The following is a 21,852-nucleotide window of genomic DNA, read 5'->3' on the forward strand; positions in this document are numbered from 1 at the left end:
CCATCCAATGGACGAGAAAGAAGAAGCATATTATATGTAACATAGATCATATCTCCATAAAGAGGAATACAAAGATGGTGTTGTCCAGGTTTCCATATTTGACTAAAAATTTTAACTTAAAGGATTTGATTCAGTGTACCATTTGCGAAATGTATGCATTGAGGAGAGCGGTTGGAGTCTGGTTAAACAACGATAGTGGAGTGAATGTGTGCAAAAAAGTGTAAAGAATGTGAGGATTTAAAGAGTGTTTCAGGTCATGTGAATGATATCATTGTTGAAAGTGAGAATCTGGATAACAGTGATATGCGAGATATGAATGGTGATATTTGCTAGGTAGTACCTGGTAGATGTAAGAGTGGCGTTGAAAGTGAGAATGAAGGTAAACATACAGAGCAATTGAATGAATCATCGGAGAATAAAAATGATGACACTGACGCAATGAGTGAGATCACACTATTACGCAGAGTGATACATAGGGCAAATCGGCAGCTGGAGCGTTGGCAAAAATGTTTACCAAGCGTACCGACTAATAATCAGCAAAAGTATGATAGAAAAAATAAGGGTATGATAGTGAGTGTAAGCAAAATGAAAGAGCGAGTGCTGTATGGAAATTCTTTAGTAAGAGGTGTGTTAGTTGAGAGTTTAACAAAATCGTACCAACCTGGTGCGAATGTTAAGAATGTAAGCAAGTCAGTTAGAATGCAAAAGCAGCGGGTGAAATAATTGATAGTGGTAGTAGGTACAAATGATTTGAAAGGAAACAAAATGGCTATGAGTGAGGATATGAAGGAATTGCTTGAGGTAACAAAAGAGAAGAGCGAGAGAGTGAGTCTGTTGCTGTGCTATGACAGTGAAGAGTATAGAAGGAGGGCCATAATTGCTAAAGACTATGCATGAATTATGCAGTATGAGTGGTGTGGAATTTGTGGATGTATGGAATGAGTTTGATGGGCGAAAGGATTTATATAAAATGGATGGTTTACATTTGAATGGATTTGGTGTATGAAGGCTTGAAAAGGTGTTGTTGAATGTAGTGGGAGTGAATGTGCAGAATCAGGGAAACTAGAGTTGTTGAGGGGGGGGGGGAGTAGTATGCCTAAGCGAGTAGGAAAGACCACGAATCAGAATGGGATAGTTAGTATAAGGCATCAAAATAGGGATGGGACAAATCGGCTTCTGCAATTCATGTATACTAATGCCAGAAGTATTAGGAACAAGAAGGAAGAATTTTTGGCCTTGGTTGGCACTTCCACACCACAAGTTATTGGCATTAGTGAAACATGGCTGACAGAAATAACACAGCCAGTGGGATTGAATGTGAGCAGTGTGGTGTGTTCAGGAGTGACAGGGAGAATAAAATGGGGGGGGGGAGGAGTGTTATTGATGATAGCTGATGAGCTACAGCCAAGGAGAATAGAAGTGGAACTGCAGGATAGAGAAAAGAGCACATTTGAGGCTATTTGGTGTGAGATTGAAACTAGCAGAACTAAATATACAGTTGGGTGCTGCTATAGACCAGGTGATGGAATAGATGGTGGAGATAGTATGCATAGGCAAATAGAAGAAATGAGTGGAAGGAGGGTAATTATTATGGGAGATTTCAACTATGGTAACATTGATTGGAAGGAGGAGTGGACACATGGGAGGAAGGGATTGGATTTTATGCGATTATTAAGGGATAACTATCTGCGACAGCATGTAATGGAAAATTCTAGGGGTCAGAGAGTGCTTGACCTAGTAATTGCATTTGAGAATTCGGCTGTAACGAATATGACCACGTTGCCACCAATTGGTGAGAGTGATCATAGGGTCTTGACTTGGGAGGTGGCTAAAGGTGTGGAGTTTACAATTAAGACAAGGTATAGTTCACCCACTGATTTGAGGTCCCTCGACACTTCTGCGCATCTCAGAAAAAGGAGAATCCATTCCGATAATAGGGTAATCAGTCCGTATAGTGGGATGAGTTTATTATTACCGGTCGGAAAATTAACTTCTCTTTTATGATTATTGTAGTTAACTATGTTGCTTGTATAACAGTTGGAAAATTTTACCTATAAAGCACGTGATTTCGCATGTTGGCGACCAATTCGAACGTCCTTCATTTCTTTTGCCCCTTCAGCATGAATCGACTATTCTTGGAAAGACACGAAGCAGGGACCTGCAAACGGTGGGCAAACTATTCATGTGGAATTATTGGGCTGGTAAGTATGACAAGCTTAGGAGTTTGATTGGTTCAGTGCCATGGTATGTACAACTGCAAGGGCTAGAAGTTGATAGTGCATGGGAGGCAGTTAAGAAGTGTTTGCATGAGCAATGGCTGACTGTATACCTAGAGTCCAAATAATAAATCAAGTAGGGGTTAAATGGATGAATAACATCATTAAGCTTGAGCTGCAAAAAAAGAAACAACTATGGAGGGAATTTAAGGAGAAAGGTGACCTGCAGGCACATCAACGGTATAAAGCGCAGGCCAGAAAGGTAACGAGTGTGGTAAGAAAAGCAAAAAAGCATTATGAAAGAATATTGGCCATGTAGGCTAAAGAGTATCCCAAACAATTTTTTCGATATGTTGCAAGTAAAAGAAAAAATATATATGGCAGAATGACTTTAAAGAATTCTGATGGTAGGGAGGTAACCGAATCAGTTGATATACTTGAATTACTGAGTGAGCACTTTGCAAGAATATATCATCCAGGTGGTGACATTGCAGAAATGAAGGCACCAATAGATTATATGGGAATTGTGGTGAATGAAGTGGAGGTGAGTAGTCTATTGCAAAACCTCAATGTCAATACATCTGTGGGATTGCAATAGACTGCAATCCCACAGATGTACGACATGAGCTGGTATATGTGAAGCATCTAAAGAATTGTCAGTACCCTTGACCATTTTGTTTAATTTGAGTCTCGGGTCTGGGTTAGTCCCGAGGGGGTGGAAAGAGGGGAAAATAGTTCCACTGCATAAAAGAGGTTTCAAGACTGCTGTTGTAAATTACCGACCGATTAGCATATCAGGAATCATTGTCAAGGTCTTGGAGAAATTAGTCAAGAGAAGAATACAGGATTGGATAGATGAAAATGGGATACTGTATGGGGGACAACATGGTTTTGTGAAGGGTAGATCATGCCTCAGTAACTTGCTCATGTTTTATAACACAGTGACGGCTGAACTGGATAAGGGTAATGGGTTTACAGTGATTCTAACTGGACCTTGCCAAGGCCTTTGACAGGATACTGTTGTGTCGCTTTCTTCCTTATCACAACTATTTTAACCTTTTATGCTATATCTCCGTAATACACTCTATCGGGTAGCATGTGGTACCTCTGAGGGACAATGGAATTTCCTCGAGAACGAGGCAGTACCAGAGTATCTGAGATTTACCTCTCGTAAAACGCCAAGAAATTTATTTGTTTCGCTGCGTCACTTAGCGCTATTAGATTATTAATGTTAACAACCAAGAGGTAATCTCAGGACAGTACTTAATGATACCTATCACCTTTGCAGATGTGGCCAAAATATACCCTTTAATATCCCACATAGGTTCACATTAATATTTTATAAGCAGTGCATCGGATTCCAGAAATCACAGAAAGTCTTTGTTAGAATCAAAAGCAAGGTTTATTATACTCAAAAGTTGATACACATAATAACATAAATTAAAATCCCATCTTAAGGGAGTTCCAGACAAGGTATATAATATTCAAACACTACTATTACACTTATAAAATATTATACAGTGGCTTCCTAAAGTAAGAATTATATTAACCTTCACTAATGCATTAGTCATGTACTATTATCATAATCAATCTAAAACTCCATAGCTCTGTCAGACTACACAAGATAACATTCATATCTCTCACAATCTCTTTATATTATGCCAATTCTTTACTCTAACATATTCTTAACTTCATTCAGTACAAAGGCGAACTTTAACACAACGACAGATAGCAAGGTTAAAATCAATATTCTTTTAAAGTGATAACAATACAATCCTATCCTATATCATTAATGTTCTTCTTCTATAACATATTAATGTGACACAAATCTTTCATTCATAATCAGTGTAACACAAACAAAGTTTACTTATCTTCCCTTTTTGGCTCTTTAGTGCTTCATAGGCTCACAGGAAACTGGCCTTCTGTGGACAGCCGGACTTGCTTCTTTTCACGGAGAATACGGCTGCCGAGACCGTAGCTGCCTATTGGGAACCCACCGACATCGAGGGCACTCGCACCCTACGCCACCACGAGAGAGAGGAACACACAGGAGATCCAAGAACAAAAAGCCTTGTTACAGGGTCGCATGACCCTTATATTTCCCTCTTTCCTTCTCGGCGATTCTCGCCCTTTTTTGATGTCCAGCCAACTCACGTGCTACTACGTCATGGTGTCTATATCTCTTCCCCGCTATCGCACGTACACTGACATCATGTTTTTTGCTTGGGGCGAGCCGCTCTCTCGCATTATGGCTCCGTGACCTTTGGACTTCACTCCCCCCCCCCAACTGTTGAATTTGTGCTTACATTCTGTAATTCTTTTGTACATGTTATTTTATAAAGCTCTGATAATGTTTTACATTTTCAATATTAATTTAACCTCATTCGCGAAAGGCACAATATAAACTTATTTAACCTTTTCCTAACAGAAAACACTTGATATACATATTACTTATTTTACACTTAGAGGCAATTTACTGTATTTATTTTCCTTTTTTGTTTGGAAACCCCATGTTAGATTGTGATAGGATTGGAGTTCATAAAATTCCACTCTATCACAATCCAACAATACCACATGGAACTCTAATCAGTAAACTGGAGCAGATGGGGATGGATATAGGGTTGGTGAGATGGATAGGAGGGTAGTTGATGGAGAGATACCAGAGAGTGGTTTATTCAAGAGTTGAGTTCAAAAGACGGCTTGTGACTAGTGGTGTGCTGCAGGGTTCTGTTCTTGGACCACTACTTTTCAATTTGTTCATTAACGATATAGGAAAGGATCTGAGAGGAACAGTTGATTTGTTTGCGGATGATGCAAAGTTGGGTAGGGCAATAGTGAATGCAGATGATGACAAAATTTTGCAAGATGATTTGGATAGTTTGGAGGACTGGGCTAAGGAAAATGGATGTTAATTTAATGTAGCAAAGTGCAAGGTTATGCATTTAGGGGTGAAAAGATTAGCAGCAGTATATCACATTGGTGGAACTGTACTCCAGGAGATTGATGAGGCCAGGGATTTGGGAGTGTTGGTGGATAGGGAGCAGGGCCGGCTCTGTCAACAGTGCAACGCATGCATTTGCATGGGGCAGCGATTTTTTTTTTTGGGGGGGGGGGGAGCCAAAATGAAAGTGAATAAAATGAAGATGTGGAATAAATAATAATAATAATATTGCATAAGATCACAGTTTTTATAATAAGTTGACCAGTGACTTATTATGCCCATGATGCGTTTCTATTTCCAACAATCTGTCGACCAACGATACTCGCGTAATGCTCTTCGGTAATTGAAGCTATGTGAGTCATTCTTCGCTTACTCTCTTTCCCTCTCGCCTCTCCTCTCTATTCCTTGCATATGCAACAATGGAGTCTTCAATAAAACTGCATTTAAAAGTTCATTATGCGATATTATATTTCCATCTTGTGCTTGTTAACTTACTATGAATTGAATTTCCCACTGTTAGCTGGTGTTAAATTCTGAATGAGAAGAATTATAATATAATAGTTCTCATTCAGAGTTTAACATAATCTGCCATTCCCAAAGCCAATTTTGTTCATCAGAATAAATGTTAAAATATTACCTACTGTTGTGTGTCACTATTTTGTATAATATATTGTAATATATTTGTAAAAACTTGTTAGTTGTATTAATCATGCTAATTCTTAGTATTGGGTATGCATACATTGTGAACTAAACACGGGAACTTGGAACTTAATCCAGTTATATGAATTACTGCCTAAGGCAAGACATGTGTACTAGAAAATGAGTCATATATACGAAGTAATTGAAATTTTCACTAGAGTCCTTCTCTTAGAGTAACGGCTGTCGATACTGTAATCTCCAGAACGTTTCACTTGTTTTTGAGCGTGTATTAAGCTCAGTGTTAGTGACTGTTAGAGTGATAAGATTTTTTTGAGTTTTATGTAAATTAGTAGTTAGTACAGTGTTTCAACCTCCATTAATTACTAAATAATACCATACTAATAATAATATTTTATTGTAGGGTTTAAAACAATTTTAATATTCAAATAGATTACAATGTCCGATAAAAGAAAAAAACTATCAGGTGCAGAATATCGCAAAACGGAAACTGGAAAAAGAACGTGATATTCAAAAACATAGCAGGACTATACTTAAATATCTAAAAACTGAATCAGCTGATTCAGTTTTTAGATATTTGAACGGCAGGAGGAAATAAGTAAATGTACTGAAACCAATGATTCTGAGCTCATGGGAAGTACTTCTAACTCGGATCCCAGTAACATAGACATTGCAAGGAATCTCGAAAATGAGGCTGATATGACAATTTCTGAACTAGAGATTTAAGTGATGAACTTGATAGGTACACTGATCCAGCTAGATGGAATCCTTCTTTAAGCCGAAAGATTGGAAATTGTAAAAAAGGCCCACCAGAGAAACCAAACGGTGATTTCATTTTTCCGCACAGCTCTAATGGTAGGAAATTTTCATTAGATTTTTACTCCAGGGAACTAAGCAATGGCGAACATATTAATCGATCATGGTTAGTGTATTCAAAAGAAAAAGATTCTGTATTTTGTTTCTGCTGTAAGTTGTTTTCCTGTAATATAATGTCATGATGGGTATAATGATTGGGGTCATTTGTGTGTGTATCTTAATGAACATGAGAAATCCAAAAATTTGGAGTCCCATAAAATGTGGATTGAATTATCGTCCAGGCTTAAATTAGAACAGACAATTGATTCAATGCAGCAAAAGTTATTAAATTCAGAAATTTGGCACTGGAGGAACATAATAGAATGCCTAATTGCTATTGTCCAGTTCTTGTGTCAACAATGCTTACCATTTCGTGGAACATCTGACAATTTAAATGACCCTAATAATGGAAATTTTTTACAGATTGTTGAACTGATTGCCAGATTTGACAGTGTTATGTCGGAACATTTAATGAGAGTAGCTTGTGGTTTGGCCCAACATTATCTTGGGAAAAATATTCAAAACAAATTGATTGCTCTCCTCTCTGGAACCATAAAAAAACAAATAATTTCTATGGTTGAGAAAGCTAAATATTACACCATAGTTGCAGACTGTACTCCCGATATAAGCCACATTGAACAATTAACATTAATTGTAAGATTTGTTAATACGGATCCAACTGATATCAACCTTCATGAACATTTTCTTGGTTTCATTCCTGTAGAAGCCACTACAGGCTCAGCGTTAACCGAATGTATCATAAGAAAATTATCAGACATGAATATTCCAATCGCAAACATGCGTGGCCAGGGTTATGACAATGGATTGAACATGAAAGGAAAGCATTCAGGAGTTCAACAACGCATTAGGGACTTGAACCCAAGAGCTTTTTATATTCCTTGCTGTTCTCATTCTCTCAACTTGGTGGTCAATGATGCCGCAATGTCATCTAGAGAAGGGATTTCATTGTTTGAAACGATTCAGAAATTGTATGCATTTTTCTCAGTGTCAACGCTGCGTTGGGGAATCCTTAAGACACATATTACAACCCTAACGCCCAAGCCATTAAGTATAACTTGCTCGGAATCTAGAATCAACACTATTCATCCTTTAAGATACTATATTGAGGAGTTTTATTATGCACTGATAGAAATTGCTGATGATGAGTCAGTAGACAAAATGGTGAGACACGAAGCTGAAACTCATGCTTTAAAACTTACAGACTTTAAATTTTTATGTTGTCTGGTTATATGGCACTATGTTTTAAATGAAAATTAATGTTGCAAGTAAACTGTTGCAAAGCATAAAGATGGAATTGTCTAGCGCCATAACAATATTGAGTAATATTCTCAAAAGTCTTAAGAATCTCAGAAATGATAAATCATTTCAAAATTTTCTTGTCGATGCTACAACATTAGCTGAGAAAGTCGAAGCTGATGCTGATTTGAAACCAACATTTGAAAGTACCAGATTGTGTCAGCAGAAAAAGCAGCATGATTATGGAGCAAGAGATGAACCTATTTTAGATCCCAAATACAAAATTCAAAGTTGAGTTTTTCTTTTTTATTATTGATGTTGCAACTAATTCTATTGAAGAAAGGTTTGAGCAAATGGAACATCACAGTTCACATTTTTCATTTTTATATAACATCTCAAAATTAAAATCTGAGACAACAAATGAACTCCTAGACAATTGTAAAAATAAAATCCTAGAAGCCGTTTTAACACTTGAAGAAAATAGAGACATCGATGCAATTGAGCAATGTGATGAACTGAAAGTAGTGTCCAAATTAGTACCAGAAAATATGCCGCCAATTGAAGTTTTTCGTTTTATTGTTGAAAATAACTGCTCTGAATGTCGCTGTCGCCCTAAGAATATTACTGACATTGCCTGTGACAGTTGCAAGTGGTGAGCATAGTTTCTCAAAACTGAATCTTATTAAAACTTAAGCTCGACAATGGCCGAAACTAGATTGGAAGGTCTCGCCATGATTTCAATTGAATATGAAATCGGTCAGAAATTAGACTATGCAGACCCAATTTCTGATTTTGCAAATATGAAAGCAAGAAAAATGTATTTTTAATCAGTAGATACTAAAAACAATATAAATTCTAATTAAAATAATGTGAAAATAGTGCTAAAACTATAACTGGTACATTCTCTAGTTAAGTGTAACTCAACAGTTCACCATTGTACAAGTGAAGATCATTCCATATATGTAAGTAATAAATTATTACTACATTTCATTTAATTGTCAATTGATGAAGTCTGGTTTATTTTATGAATATGCAGTATTTTAATAACTTTATCAGTGCTTTATTATTAATGGTACTATATTTAAAATTAATGGTCATGAAGCTAATGTTGAACATAATAGTTTTCAAAATTCCAAAAGCTAATTGGAGGTTGGTGCTGGGGTGGCAAGTAATGGATTGCACGGGGCAGCAAAAATTCTAGAGCTGGCCCTGATAGGGAGTTGAAGTTTAGGGGACACATCGCAAAAGTGGCTAAATCAGCTCATCAAATCACTTGGCTTCTGAAAAATCCTTTAACAAGTAGAGACAAACAAGTTATTGTTCCTCTGTATTGAGCCTTGATAAGACCCAGTCTAGACTACTGTGCCCAGATATGGGCGCCAGGGTTTCTTCTTGATGGGGAGGAGGTGGAGAGGATCCAGAGAGGAGTGACCAAGATGATAGCAGGTCAATGGAATGAACCTTATGAGAACAGGTTGAAGATTTGTGGGTTGCAAAAATTGGTTGATAGGCAGAAAAGGGGTGATATGATTGAGACATTCAAATTACTGAAGGATTTCTATAAGATTAATCCAGAAGATATTTTTGAGAATAGGACTGGTGGTGGGAGGACTAGGGGCCATACATGGAAGCTGGGCAAGAATGTGGTTAGCAGGGGTGTTAGAGCTAGGTTTTTTACTTGGAGAGTGGTGAATGAGTGGAATAAGCTGCCAGAGTCTGTTGTGGGTGCTATGACCATGAATGAGTTCAAGGCGAGGTATGATAGATACTGTGTGAATGTCAAATAGTTGTTCTTGACATGATGTTAGGGCCTCCCTCGATGAGTCTGTCGACTCCTTGGAGTTGCCCTTTCTTGACATGATGTTAGGGCCTCCCTCGATGAGTCTGTCGACTCCTTGGAGTTGCCCGAAATAATAATAATAATAATATACACGTGTATATAAAAAGTTGTGTATATCCCAGATTAACTATATTAAATAAGTATATTAAATTAAGTTTATTACTATTACACGGTAGTTGTTTTCATAATTTATTAAAATGAATGATGTTCACAATGAAAGAAAAGGACCCAGAGGCATAGATCAAAATGCAGAGCCTACCATACAAACCTATCTTGTCATTCTCTCTTCCCATTCAATTTTTCTCTTTTTCATTGACTTTTCTTCACTTCACTTTTGCCCTGCCATTTTATTCTTTGTTGTCTCCTGAATCTGGTTTCTTCACACTTTACTTCCCAAATTTTATTTGGTATAAAAGGAGAAGGGTGACCGGCAGGCACATGAACGGTATAAAGCGCAGGCCAGAAGGGTGACGAGTGTGGTAAGAAAAGCAAAAAAGGATTACGAAAGAACATTGGCCATGCAGGCTAAAGAGAATCCTAAACAGTTTTTTAGATATGTAGCAAGTAAAAGGAAAAATGTACATGGCAGATTGATTTTAAAGAATGCCGATGGTAGGGAGGTAACTGAATCAGTTGAGATAGTTGAGTTACTGAGTGAGCACTTTGCAAAAGTATATCATCAAGGTGGTGACATTGCAGAAACAAATAAACCAGTAGATTATACGGGAATTGTGGTTAATGAAGTGGAGGTGAGTAGTCTATTGCATAACCTCAATGTCAATACATCTGTGGGATTGGATGGTATACCAGCTCGTGTTGTACGAGAAGCAGCTAAAGAATTGTCAGTACCCTTGACCATTTTGTTTAATTTGAGTCTCGGGTCTGGGTTAGTCCCAAGCGGGTGGAAAGAGGGGAAAATAGTTCCACTGCATAAAGGTGGTTCCAAGACTGCTGTTGTAAATTACCGACCGATTAGCATATCAGGAATCATTGTCAAGGTCTTAGAGAAAATAGTCAAAAGGAAAATACAAGATTGGATTGAAGAAAATGGGATACTGTATCGGGGACAGCATGGTTTTGTGAAGGGTAGGTCATGCCTCAGTAACTTGCTCACGTATTATAACACAGTGACGGCTGAACTGGATAAGGGTAATGGGTTTACGGTGATTCTACTGGACCTTGCCAAGGCCTTTGACAGGATTCCACATGGAATTCTAATCAGTAAATTGCAGCATATGGGAATGGACATAGGGTTAGTGAGATGGATAGGAGGGTGGTTGACGGAGAGATATCAGAGAGTGGTTTACTCGGGAGTAGAGTCCACAAGACGGCCTGTGACTAGTGGTGTGCCACAAGGATCTGTTCTTGGACCAATGCTGTTTAATTTGTTCATAAATGATATAGGAAATGATCTGAGAGGAACAGTTCATTTGTTTGCGGATGATGCGAAGATGGGTAGGGCAATAGTGAATGCAGATGACGTCAAAATTTTGCAGGATGATTTGGATAGATTGGAGGTCTGGGCTAAGGAGAATGGATGTCAGTTTAATGTGGCAAAATGTAAGGTTATGCATTTTGGGGTGAAAAGATTGGCGGCAGTTTACTGCATTGGTGGAACCCTGCTCCAGGAAATTGATGAGGCACGAGATTTAGGAGTGTTGGTGGATAGGGAATTGAAATTTAGGGGACACATTGCAAAAGTGACCAAAACAGCTCATCAAATCACTTGGTTGCTGAAGAATACGTTGACAAGCAGAGACAAGCAGGTTATTGTTCCTCTCTATCGAGCCTTGATAAGACCCCATCTAGACTACTGTGCTCAGATTTGGTCACCTAGGTTTCTTCTTGATGGGGAGGATGTGGAGAGGATCCAGAGGCGAGTGACCAAGATGATAGCAGGTCTGTGGAATGAACCGTATGAGAACAGGTTGAGGATTTGTGGGTTGCAAAAATTGGTTGATAGGCGGAGGAGGGGAGATATGATTGAGACATTCAAATTACTGAAGGGTTTCTATAAAATTAATTCAGAAGATATTTTTGAGAACAGGGCTGGTTGTGGGAGGACTAGGGGACATCCATGGAAACTGGGAAAAAGTGTGGTTAGTAAAGGTGTTAGAGCTGGGTTCTTTACTTTTAGAGTAGTGAATGAGTGGAATGCGCTCCCTGAGTCTGTAGTGGATGCTGTGACAGTGAATGAGTTTAAGGCGAGGTATGATAGATACTGTATGAATGTCAGATAGTTGTGATGAATATGATTTGGGGCCTCCCTCGATGAGTCTAATGACTCCCTGGAGTTGCCCGTAATAATAGTAATAGTAATAATTGTCTTGCTCATCATATTGAGGTTCTCAGACCACCTGAGTTGAGCTTCTCTATGAGTTCCTTGCAAGGGCTTTACTCCATGATATGGCATGTGTGTTATTTCTTTTGCCTTTTCTTGTCTCTTTTTGCAATATTCCATAAGTAATGCATTTTCTTAGTCTGTATTTGATTAGGTAGCTATTTTCTCACTTTATTTTCTCACTTATTTATGTATTTTCAGTTTACTCATAAACCTTCTCTTTAATTCATGCACTTCTATGAATAGATACAAACTTGAAACAAATAAAAATAAAACAATTTTATTTGCCAAATATTTCAACTTGAGACATTCTAATATGAACAAGATTGATTTAACAGTGGATTATTTAAACAATATGAGCAATGCGATTTTAGAAAGAGCAATGCAATGTGGTGAAATATATTAAGCTGACTTATAGATGAGAAAAAAAAATTGTATTTATTTCTTTTTTTCATATATAAAAATACTGATAAATGAAATTGAAGTGCCCTTCTAGCTCAGTGGAAGTAGTATTTGCACTTCCACTTGGCCGTCCAAAGAAATCATCTAGGTTTGATTGTAGTTGCTGACTAGAGGAGTATTTTCTATGCCTTTCTTCAACCGGTTCCGTGTTAGTCAATCTCTTTCATAGGAAAGTGGTTTTTTTGTCCTATAAACTCAAGAAAATCAACTGTACAACCCACACTATCTCAGACGATAAATATATAGTGTTAGGATTAGGGACCACGAGATGGTTGCACTTGTCAGCTGTCTCTTCACTGGATACATTTATAATTAGCGATAGTCTTGGGCCAGCAGTCATTTATTGACTACTGGTGGAGATCGAACTTCCCCCTCAGTCTCCAAAAGTTAGATAGGGCTAAAAGGACTTGCCTACTACTCTCTTTAAGGGAATTAAAGCCAGTAGCAGACTTTATTTATTTATGAAATTGATATATAAATTATATAGATGAAAAAAATTTTTCTTTTTCATCTTTAATACATTTCACTTATTTGTTTTTTAAATAATCCATTGTTAATGTTGTTCATTATTCATACTATCCTGTCATCGAAAATGATCTGTTAGTCTCATTTTTTTTATTTATTTTGTACGGTGATTCAATAGCCGTGGGCCCCTTTTTATGAGGTAAGGCACCACCTCTATTCCCCCCCCCCCCTCCTTATTTTTATCTGGGCTCGAGACCAGCATAGCTGACAATTCAGACATGTAGCTGGAGGGATTGTCTTAGGTATTACTGACTGTGTCCGTGTGTGTTCACGGGGCTGGTTGCCTGTTTGCGGGATGAAAAACCCTGCTGTCCACGCCCAAGACCGGCTAACTTGGCTATGTCTGAGAACGATCCTTAAGCTCCTCATGTCAGGGAATTGAACTCAGTACATTCCTTTCCCAGGCATATGGTTGCGAAGTGCATAGCCACTCAGTTAACCACGCGGACGTTAGTCTCATGTTGAAATGTTTGGCAAATAAACAGGGCTTTACCCCAAGATATGGCATGTGCTTTATTTCATATTTTGTCTTTTCTTATCTTGTTTGGCAATATTCGATAACTAGTGCATTAATGCATTTAGTCTGAATTTCATTACAATGTTGACTGGTTTTTGCCCGTTTTTCATCTCTCTCTCTCTCTCTCTCTTTCTCACACACTTGAATATATATATATTATATACAAAATTAATAGAGATTATTTAATAGTATAATTTTCGCCTGTGTCACAGGCATCTTCAGTACATTTTAAGCTCAAATTAAAAATAACTGACAATTCCAAAAAGTGCCACCTAAGTAGCTAGTGTAAGATAACTAAAAAGGTCAATAAATTTCCTAACAACAAAAAAAAAAAAATTATATATATAATAAAAAGTTAGGAAAGATTAGCTGAATTATAATGAAACAGTTTTATAAAAAAACATGTGAAACTTTACCTCACTTGCCTGACTTAAACAGATCTGATGGTTTATGTCTATCCCCTTTATGGGAGATAGTACTTTATAATTCAGCTAATCTTTCGTAACTTTTTATTGTATATATAAATAATAAAGTATCGCATAAAAACCACAGTGATATCTTTATACGCGTGGATAAGCTTATGTGTTCGTCAGACATGTTGTAATAGATTTCACGGTATGATATGAACACAGGTGGATAAGAAAATAACTGGTAAGTTATTTTCTTATCCATCTGTGTTCATATCATACTGTGAAATCTATTACAAGTGATATCTTTAATTAGTAAAAGGACAGATATTTCGTACTAAAATTAATAGTACATCTTCATACAAGCAAAACTTTCGGTGGATCACCTATTAAAATACAATTGTTACTGCATGCTAGGAAATAATAAAAATAACAAATTTAATCTATTAAGATAAATGGTTTTTTACATAAGATAAAAGTCTCCCTGATCTTTGAGAGAGACATACAGTCATTTCTATTTAAATTCGGTCGGTGTAAGATAGTCTCACAACTTTCTTTGAATAAGACTTCATATTTGAATCTGCATCTATGGAGGAGAGCTGCTTTATCCCACTGGACACTATGAGTAGAGTCAATGCTGTGCTGCACTAAACCAGACTTCAGAGGTTTGTTATAATCAGTATAATATTGATGTTCTTTTATTCTTTTTTCCAAAGAACGGCCAGTTTATCCAAAATAAGAGACATCGCATTCTCGTGTTAATTTATTATTTAATTACTGTGCCACAGGTTCACTTAAAATCATTGTATATATAATTTTTTTTTTTTTTTTGTTAAGAAATTTATTGACCTTTTTAATTATCTTACACTACTTAGGTGATGCTTTTTGGAATTGTCAGTTATTGTTTAATTTGAGCTTAAAATGTACTGAAGATGCCTGTGACACACAGGCGAAAATTATACTATTAAATAATCTTTATATGTGAGTTTTTCCGTTATTAATTTTGTATATATATATGTCTGCTAACGGTTTGCCATTATTAAAACACACACACACACACACACATACATATATATATATATATATATATATATATATATATATATATTCAACTCTTCTTTCAGATTTTATTCTGAGTTTATCACTACCACTAGTATTTGAAACTGTATCTACTTTGATTTTTTTTTCCCTTCAGATTTCTTTCTTAATCCTCCTCTTTTACCTTTTACGGTGTTGAGGTTTTTTATTCTTACAATCACAATCTTGAGGATACGGTGGTTGGCCTTATGCCTCCTGGTATGTCCTATGTCTGTAGGTACGTGTGTTCACAGGGCCAATTTGCCTGTTCTGCAGAATGAAAAACCAGAATTTCTGGATGAAAAAAAACCCATCACTCCTAACTCACCTTTTGTTGAAAGAGACCAGATAAAGATTCTTCATGTCACTGACTGGAACCAAACCCAGGTCTTTCTGACCAAAGGGCTTTGTCAGTTTCTCATTTTTGTCCTTGAAATTTTCTTGGTCATTTTACAAATACTTATTATGGTGTATTTCATCCACCATGCTAGTTGGGCTGTGAGCAATTGATTTGGAAGTGTGGTGATGGGTCTAAAACAGTAAGGTGTTTGTTTGTTTCCCTTTCAATAATTAATTTTATTAATTAGTGGATGCCTTTTCTAAGAAGTTCTAAGCTAGTTTCTGAGGATGGCTACAAAGCATATATTCTATCAACAAATTGGTATCAGTACTGGGTTTGCTGAGAAGAGATAGAGAGCAATTTTTATTCAAATTTATTTATATTTGAACTGTTTATCTCTTTCAACACATATGAGTGAAGTAAACCATTTGGAAAGAGCTCTGTTTGAATCATATCATTCTCATAAAACTAGCAGAACAAAAAAAATTCCTTCTGGCAAATTTTTTGTCTTGCAAGATGAAAGTTTGCATTTTTTCTAGATGAAAAAACCTTCCTCTTGGAAGGTTTTTTTCATCTGGAAAATGTGTACGTGCATGCATGGAAAGTCTTAATTTTTTTTATGGTCGTTGTCTGTGCCCTTGTAATATTCTATTTAATTATTCCTTATATCTTAATTTCAACTGCACCTTTGTTAATTTTATATGTGCTGTGCTCCCAGCAACTTATGCCTTGGCTAACTCTATGCTGCTTTGCTCTTAATTTTACTTTAATCAGCTTAACATATATATATTATAGCAAACAGACTTTAAGTTTTCAGCCTATCTACGATATACAGGTTACCAATTCTCGCACTAATCAATCAGAAAAATTTATTTTTTTAACAACTGCGCCATTCTAATTGAACTAATGTATTGATGAAAGTTTATTTTCCACTTGGTTAGAGTATAATAAATTTAGTTTAATCCTTTATCCAAGTGTGAGCAAACAAAGTTTGCGCCTGAAAGTATCTTCAGGACTGGGTTAAGGTGGTACACACCAGGGCAACTCGTTGCAAAGGTGGAGCAAGATACCAACACTCCTATCCTAGTATCTCCTATAATGCAAAACACATCTCCTTGCGGATATGTCTATTGTTATGCATTAAGGGAAGGGCCACTACCCAGACCGGTTTCGACCTTTATTGAGGTCTCTTCAGTGGGAGCCAGGCCCAAGTCGAGATATCAGGCAGAAGCATTTGCAGGTCATCTCCAGGCCAGCTACCAACACTCCTAGGATAGGAGTGTTGGTATCTTGCTCCACCTTTGCAACGAGTTGCCCTGGTGTGTACCACCTTAACCCAGTCCTGAAGATACTTTCAGGCGCAAACTTTGTTTGCTCACACTTGGATAAAGGATTAAACTAAATTTATTATACTCTAACCAAGTGGAAAATAAACTTTCAACATCTTTCTCTAAATCCAGACTGCAAATGCTTCTGCCTGATATCTCGACTTGGGCCTGGCTCCCACTGAAGAGACCTCAATAAAGGTCGAAACCGGTCTGGGTAGTGGCCCTTCCCTTAATGCATAACAATAGACATATCCGCAAGGAGATGTGTTTTGCATTATAGGAGATACTAGGATAGGAGTGTTGGTAGCTTGCTCCACCTTTGCAACGAGTTGCCCTGGTGTGTACCACCTTAACCCAGTCCTGAAGATACTTTCAGGCGCAAACTTTGTTTGCTCACACTTGGATAAAGGATTAAACTAAATTTATTATACTCTAACCAAGTGGAAAATAAACTTTCAACATCTTTCTCTAAATCCAGAGTAATTTATTAAAAAAGGGTGGCACACCAATTGGCAATTCCTATAGGTGGAGATGACCTGCAAATGCTTCTGCCTGATATCTCGACTTGGGCCTGGCTCCCACTGAAGAGACCTCAATAAAGGTCGAAACCGGTCTGGGTAGTGGCCCTTCCCTTAATGCATAACAATAGACATATCCGCAAGGAGATGTGTTTTGCATTATAGGAGATACTAGGATAGGAGTGTTGGTAGCTTGCTCCACCTTTGCAACGAGTTGCCCTGGTGTGTACCACCTTAACCCAGTCCTGAAGATACTTTCAGGCGCAAACTTTGTTTGCTCACACTTGGATAAAGGATTAAACTAAATTTATTATGAACTAATGTAGTTTGAGAATTAAGGTAAGGAATACAGGCAAGATCTTAGTTAATACACACATTTTACTATAGCAAGCTGTGTCAATTCTTAATCAATAGAGCATGCAGGTTTGCTAGTTATTTAGAGATAGTACTTGGTAATTGATCAGGCAAGGTAGTTAAACAAACGAAACATATTATTTAAACCTAGATAGAATGTACAATATATACATCAAAGAGGAATTGTTATCTCTCTCTCTCTCTCTCTCTCAACCTATCACTAAATACAATAGGGGCAACATGCAGCTGACTGTATTACATGCAGCTTACTCAACCCCATTGCAGTGTTAACTAATTTAAATTAAGCATGTAGCTATTCCCTAAGTTACACATTAGCTTATTTTCTTCCATTATAAGTACAAATTTACAATTAGTATACCCTTTTGTAACCATAATTCATTACTTAACATATTACTAACAAATTTCTGTAAGCACTGTCATTACATACAATAATTCCAATTTCACCTTTACAAAGCATTAACAAAATTAGTGCCTACTTACAATAGTCCTTTACATACACATTTCAGTTAATTGCACAATAACTCAGTCTGTTTTCACCATAGATTACAATCGTTGCTTGGATGATGTATCGGTTCTCGCTCTGGGAATTGTCGGACAAGGTCACTGCGATTTTTCCATCGGTAACTGGAAAGGAACTGCCAAAATTTCCATTGTATCGGGGGTAGTCACACTCTCCTAACTGTCCATGTATCCTGGCAGGAGTTCCATCGAATAACTGCCTTTCCTCCACACCTGTAATCTCCGTTCTCCGAGATTACAGGTGTGGAGCAAAACAAGCAAAACTTGGAATCTAAAAATCGAGAACCTTTTGCTGGTCCGTCTCAGTCCTCTTTTGTATCATCTATAATCCTTTGTTACTATGATGTAGTTTCCAGGATTACCTGCCAGCATGATGACGTCACATCGTCTCCCTCCATTCGTGGCTGCATATTTTTATATTCGCAAGACATTGCGAATGTTTGTTTTTGCCTAGTCATTGTTCTAATCTGGGTTAATCCCCTCTTTTCGTTTTACATACAGCTCAATGGGCATTAAATTATGCATTTTTACAGTGATATTATTACATTTATTTTCTTACAACTAAAATTCTATTATATGTATGTGGAAACCTATGTAAAATCGAACTAAAAAAAATTAATTTATTTATTTACATGCGTACATGTGTGTGCACACACACATACACACTAATAAACACAAGACTGGAGAGAGGGTTAATTACCCTTTCGTAGTAATAATTAGGTTTATATGAAGCCAAGTTATTTGGCTGTGACTGATAAATCCATCAGATATTATGCAAGCCCCATTTCGCATCCAACATTTGCATGTTTATCAGTTGAGAGAGAGAGAGTGGTTTAGCTGTTAACACACGCACAGTGGTGAGATTATGAGAACCATGTAGTAATAGCACTTCACAAGGTTAGAATGCAGCCACCTGTTGTTTTCAACACACTGAAAACACTCAGGATGAGTGGGATGTTTATGTATTGGACTATTAACCATCATAATAATAGAAAAGATGTTTCTGATCGCCAAAGAACAGGTCGACCACACTGCATTTGGAACAACAGCTTGTGAGAGCCGTGAAGGCACATTTCCACCGTAATCCTGTGAGAATGCAGAAAGTGATGTTGCAAGAGATAAACGTTTCACAGAGAACAATGTCATATGTACTAACTGATGACCTGAGAGAGATAGAGCCTATTGGCGATCTACATGTCGCAGAGGGTGACAAAATCAAATGCCCTTCTCCAACAACAGACAGAGATATCCTCTTCACAGATGAGAAGATTTTCACCAATGAAGAGTCATTTAACTGCTACAATGGCCCAGGTATATGTCCTCAATGGTTGTATACCTGACTGTTTACCAGAAGTCATTACCCCATGTCAGTGATGGTTTGGTGGAAGGGTATCCAAGTTGTACTTCTGCGAGAAAAGGAGTCAAAACCTCTGCTAAAATGTAGCAAGACACATTGCTGGAACCTGTGGTACAGTCCCTGAACAACATCTTGCTTCATAGTACATGTCTCGATGATAAGGTGGTTGGAACTATGCCTCCTGGTGTGTCCTATGTCTGTAGACTTCGTCATTGGAGCTTGAGAGAGTAGCCAAAAATCGACACTCCAGTATTGCCTGAAGGTGGATTTGGAGTGATCACTGTCATTATTTCCTTTGAATGTTGTGCATGCCACCATCGATATAATATTTTATTGTGTTGGCATCCTCTATTTATAGAATGTTAATAGTATGTACATGTGTGATCTCATACACATCATACACATCGACCATTAATAAAATTTCAGTAAGGCTTAGATTCAGCATTGAGATTAATTTAAACCTAATATTTCTTAAGTACAGCTGCCCAGTTTTAAATTCATTCTGACTACTAGCCATAACCATCCATTCAAGTAGTATATTCAGCCATCTCAGCCACAATCAGATCCTCTGATGCTATCCTCATGTTCTCTCTACTGTGCTGCCCTAAGACAGTTGTCACTCAAGAAATCCAAAAATTCAGTTCCATGCTGTCACCTCGGCCCAGTTTATATTACTATAGTTGAAGCCCCCCCCCCCCAATAATGATTGCCTGTTTTGTGCTTGCCAAAATAATTTGCCTACATTTCCTTCTCATCTATATTCCCTGGTCTGTAGAAATGTCCCACTAAATATCTTGTCCTATAAACATCCATCTCACATGATATATTCCCAAAGCCATTAGTGTTATTTCCACTGAGATTCCTTACCCTGAGAGCATACAGTTTATCCCTTATCATGAGTAACACTCCACCACCATGTTTACCTTCCCTATCCTGCTGAAATATGCTATACCCTTTTTTCTCGTTTTAGTGCCCATCACCACTTATATGCTCTACAACACTTCACAATATCATAAACTCCAGTCATCTCTCTAATTCTATTATTTCTTATTCTATCCCTTTTTGTTATGAGGAGTATTCTTCTCTCCAAGACTGTTTGGATTACATGCAACCTGTCTTCCTGTTTTTTTTAGTTGTCACCCATGTCTCATTTTTGTAGGTAAATACTGGAATAATGTATATATTAAACAGCTTTCTTTTTAGACATATAGGTAAATCTCCTAACAAGTAATCTTTATACAACCAAAATTTTTTGTTTCCTTGTGTGATTCTTCTACTTATTTCTTTCTTTTTCCTCTCTTAAAACTAACTAATTAGCTTAGGTAAATATAGTCCTCCACAATTTCAATATGATTATTTGTTAATTTTAGTTGTATGTGATCTGAATTTGGTTTTAGTTAGATAAATATTAAAACTTTTTTTTCCCTGCTTTCTCTGTCAAAGTCATTTAGCATATTCTGAGCTTCATTTTTTGCTGAATGAAAACAGTGTCATCTACAAAACATAAGTGATTGAGATTTTTTCCGTTGACGCTAATTCCATAGTTTTCCCATGAGACATTCTTGAAGGCTTCTAATATAGCAGAAAACAATTTGGGTAATATAGGATCTCCTTGACTTACTTCTTTCCCTGATGTTCTAGTTTTATACTGGCTATTGAGTGTTGATATACAGTTTTTAATAATCAGATATACTTTGTTTGAAAAGCTTGTTTTAAGCTGTTTTAATTCTGAATGATATAGATCGAAGGCTTTTTCAAAATCTATGAATGCTAAATATGCAGAAAGATTACATTCATTTGCTTTTCTATTACTTGGTTAATAGTATGGATAATTTCATGTTAAATATGCATTATTATCTTAAATGCTGTTATCTAAATTTCAGTTACATGTGAAGATGGCTGATGAAGCTTACTGTATTGGGGCTGCACCAGCTAATCAGAGCTATTTAAATATGGATGCCATAATTGATGTTGTTAAAAAATCTGGAGCTCATGCTGTGAGTTGATTTTAAAAAGGCTTTTTTGAATCTTGACATTTATAGGAAAATAAAACATTTAATCATATAAACATCTGATTAAATGGTTTAAGCTCTATGAATCTATTCAGCATATCTATAACTTTACATAAACTTTTGTTGCCTATTTCTTTATTTTTCATTTATATATATATATCATGTACATTGCATCAAATATAATTTGAAAATGTATACTTCTCTCATAAGTAAAAAATTTTATATTTCCATTTTGCAGTGTGTGTGTGTGTGTGTGGTATTTTCATTTTGTAGATTATATATAGCTCCAGTAACTGAATTACTCCTGC

At 36.8% G+C, this 21,852-nt stretch overlaps 1 protein-coding gene across 1 annotated transcript in view; it reads left to right on the plus strand.

Moving 5' to 3' along the window:
• The window catches only part of LOC150094469 (propionyl-CoA carboxylase alpha chain, mitochondrial-like), a 559,741-nt gene that overhangs the window by 69,731 nt on the left and 468,158 nt on the right, over positions 1–21,852 (plus strand). The window contains exon 4 of the mRNA XM_090412316.1: positions 21,416–21,529. Within this exon, the coding sequence (XP_090268442.1) occupies positions 21,416–21,529 (114 nt within the window). The remainder of the gene's footprint in view (positions 1–21,415; positions 21,530–21,852) is intronic.

The sequence above is a fragment of the Typopeltis vanoorti genome, chromosome 22 (assembly GCF_054136105.1).
Source record: "Typopeltis vanoorti isolate ZY-2024b chromosome 22, IOZ_Tvanoo_1.0, whole genome shotgun sequence".
Classification (NCBI taxonomy): Eukaryota; Metazoa; Arthropoda; class Arachnida; order Uropygi; family Thelyphonidae; genus Typopeltis; species Typopeltis vanoorti.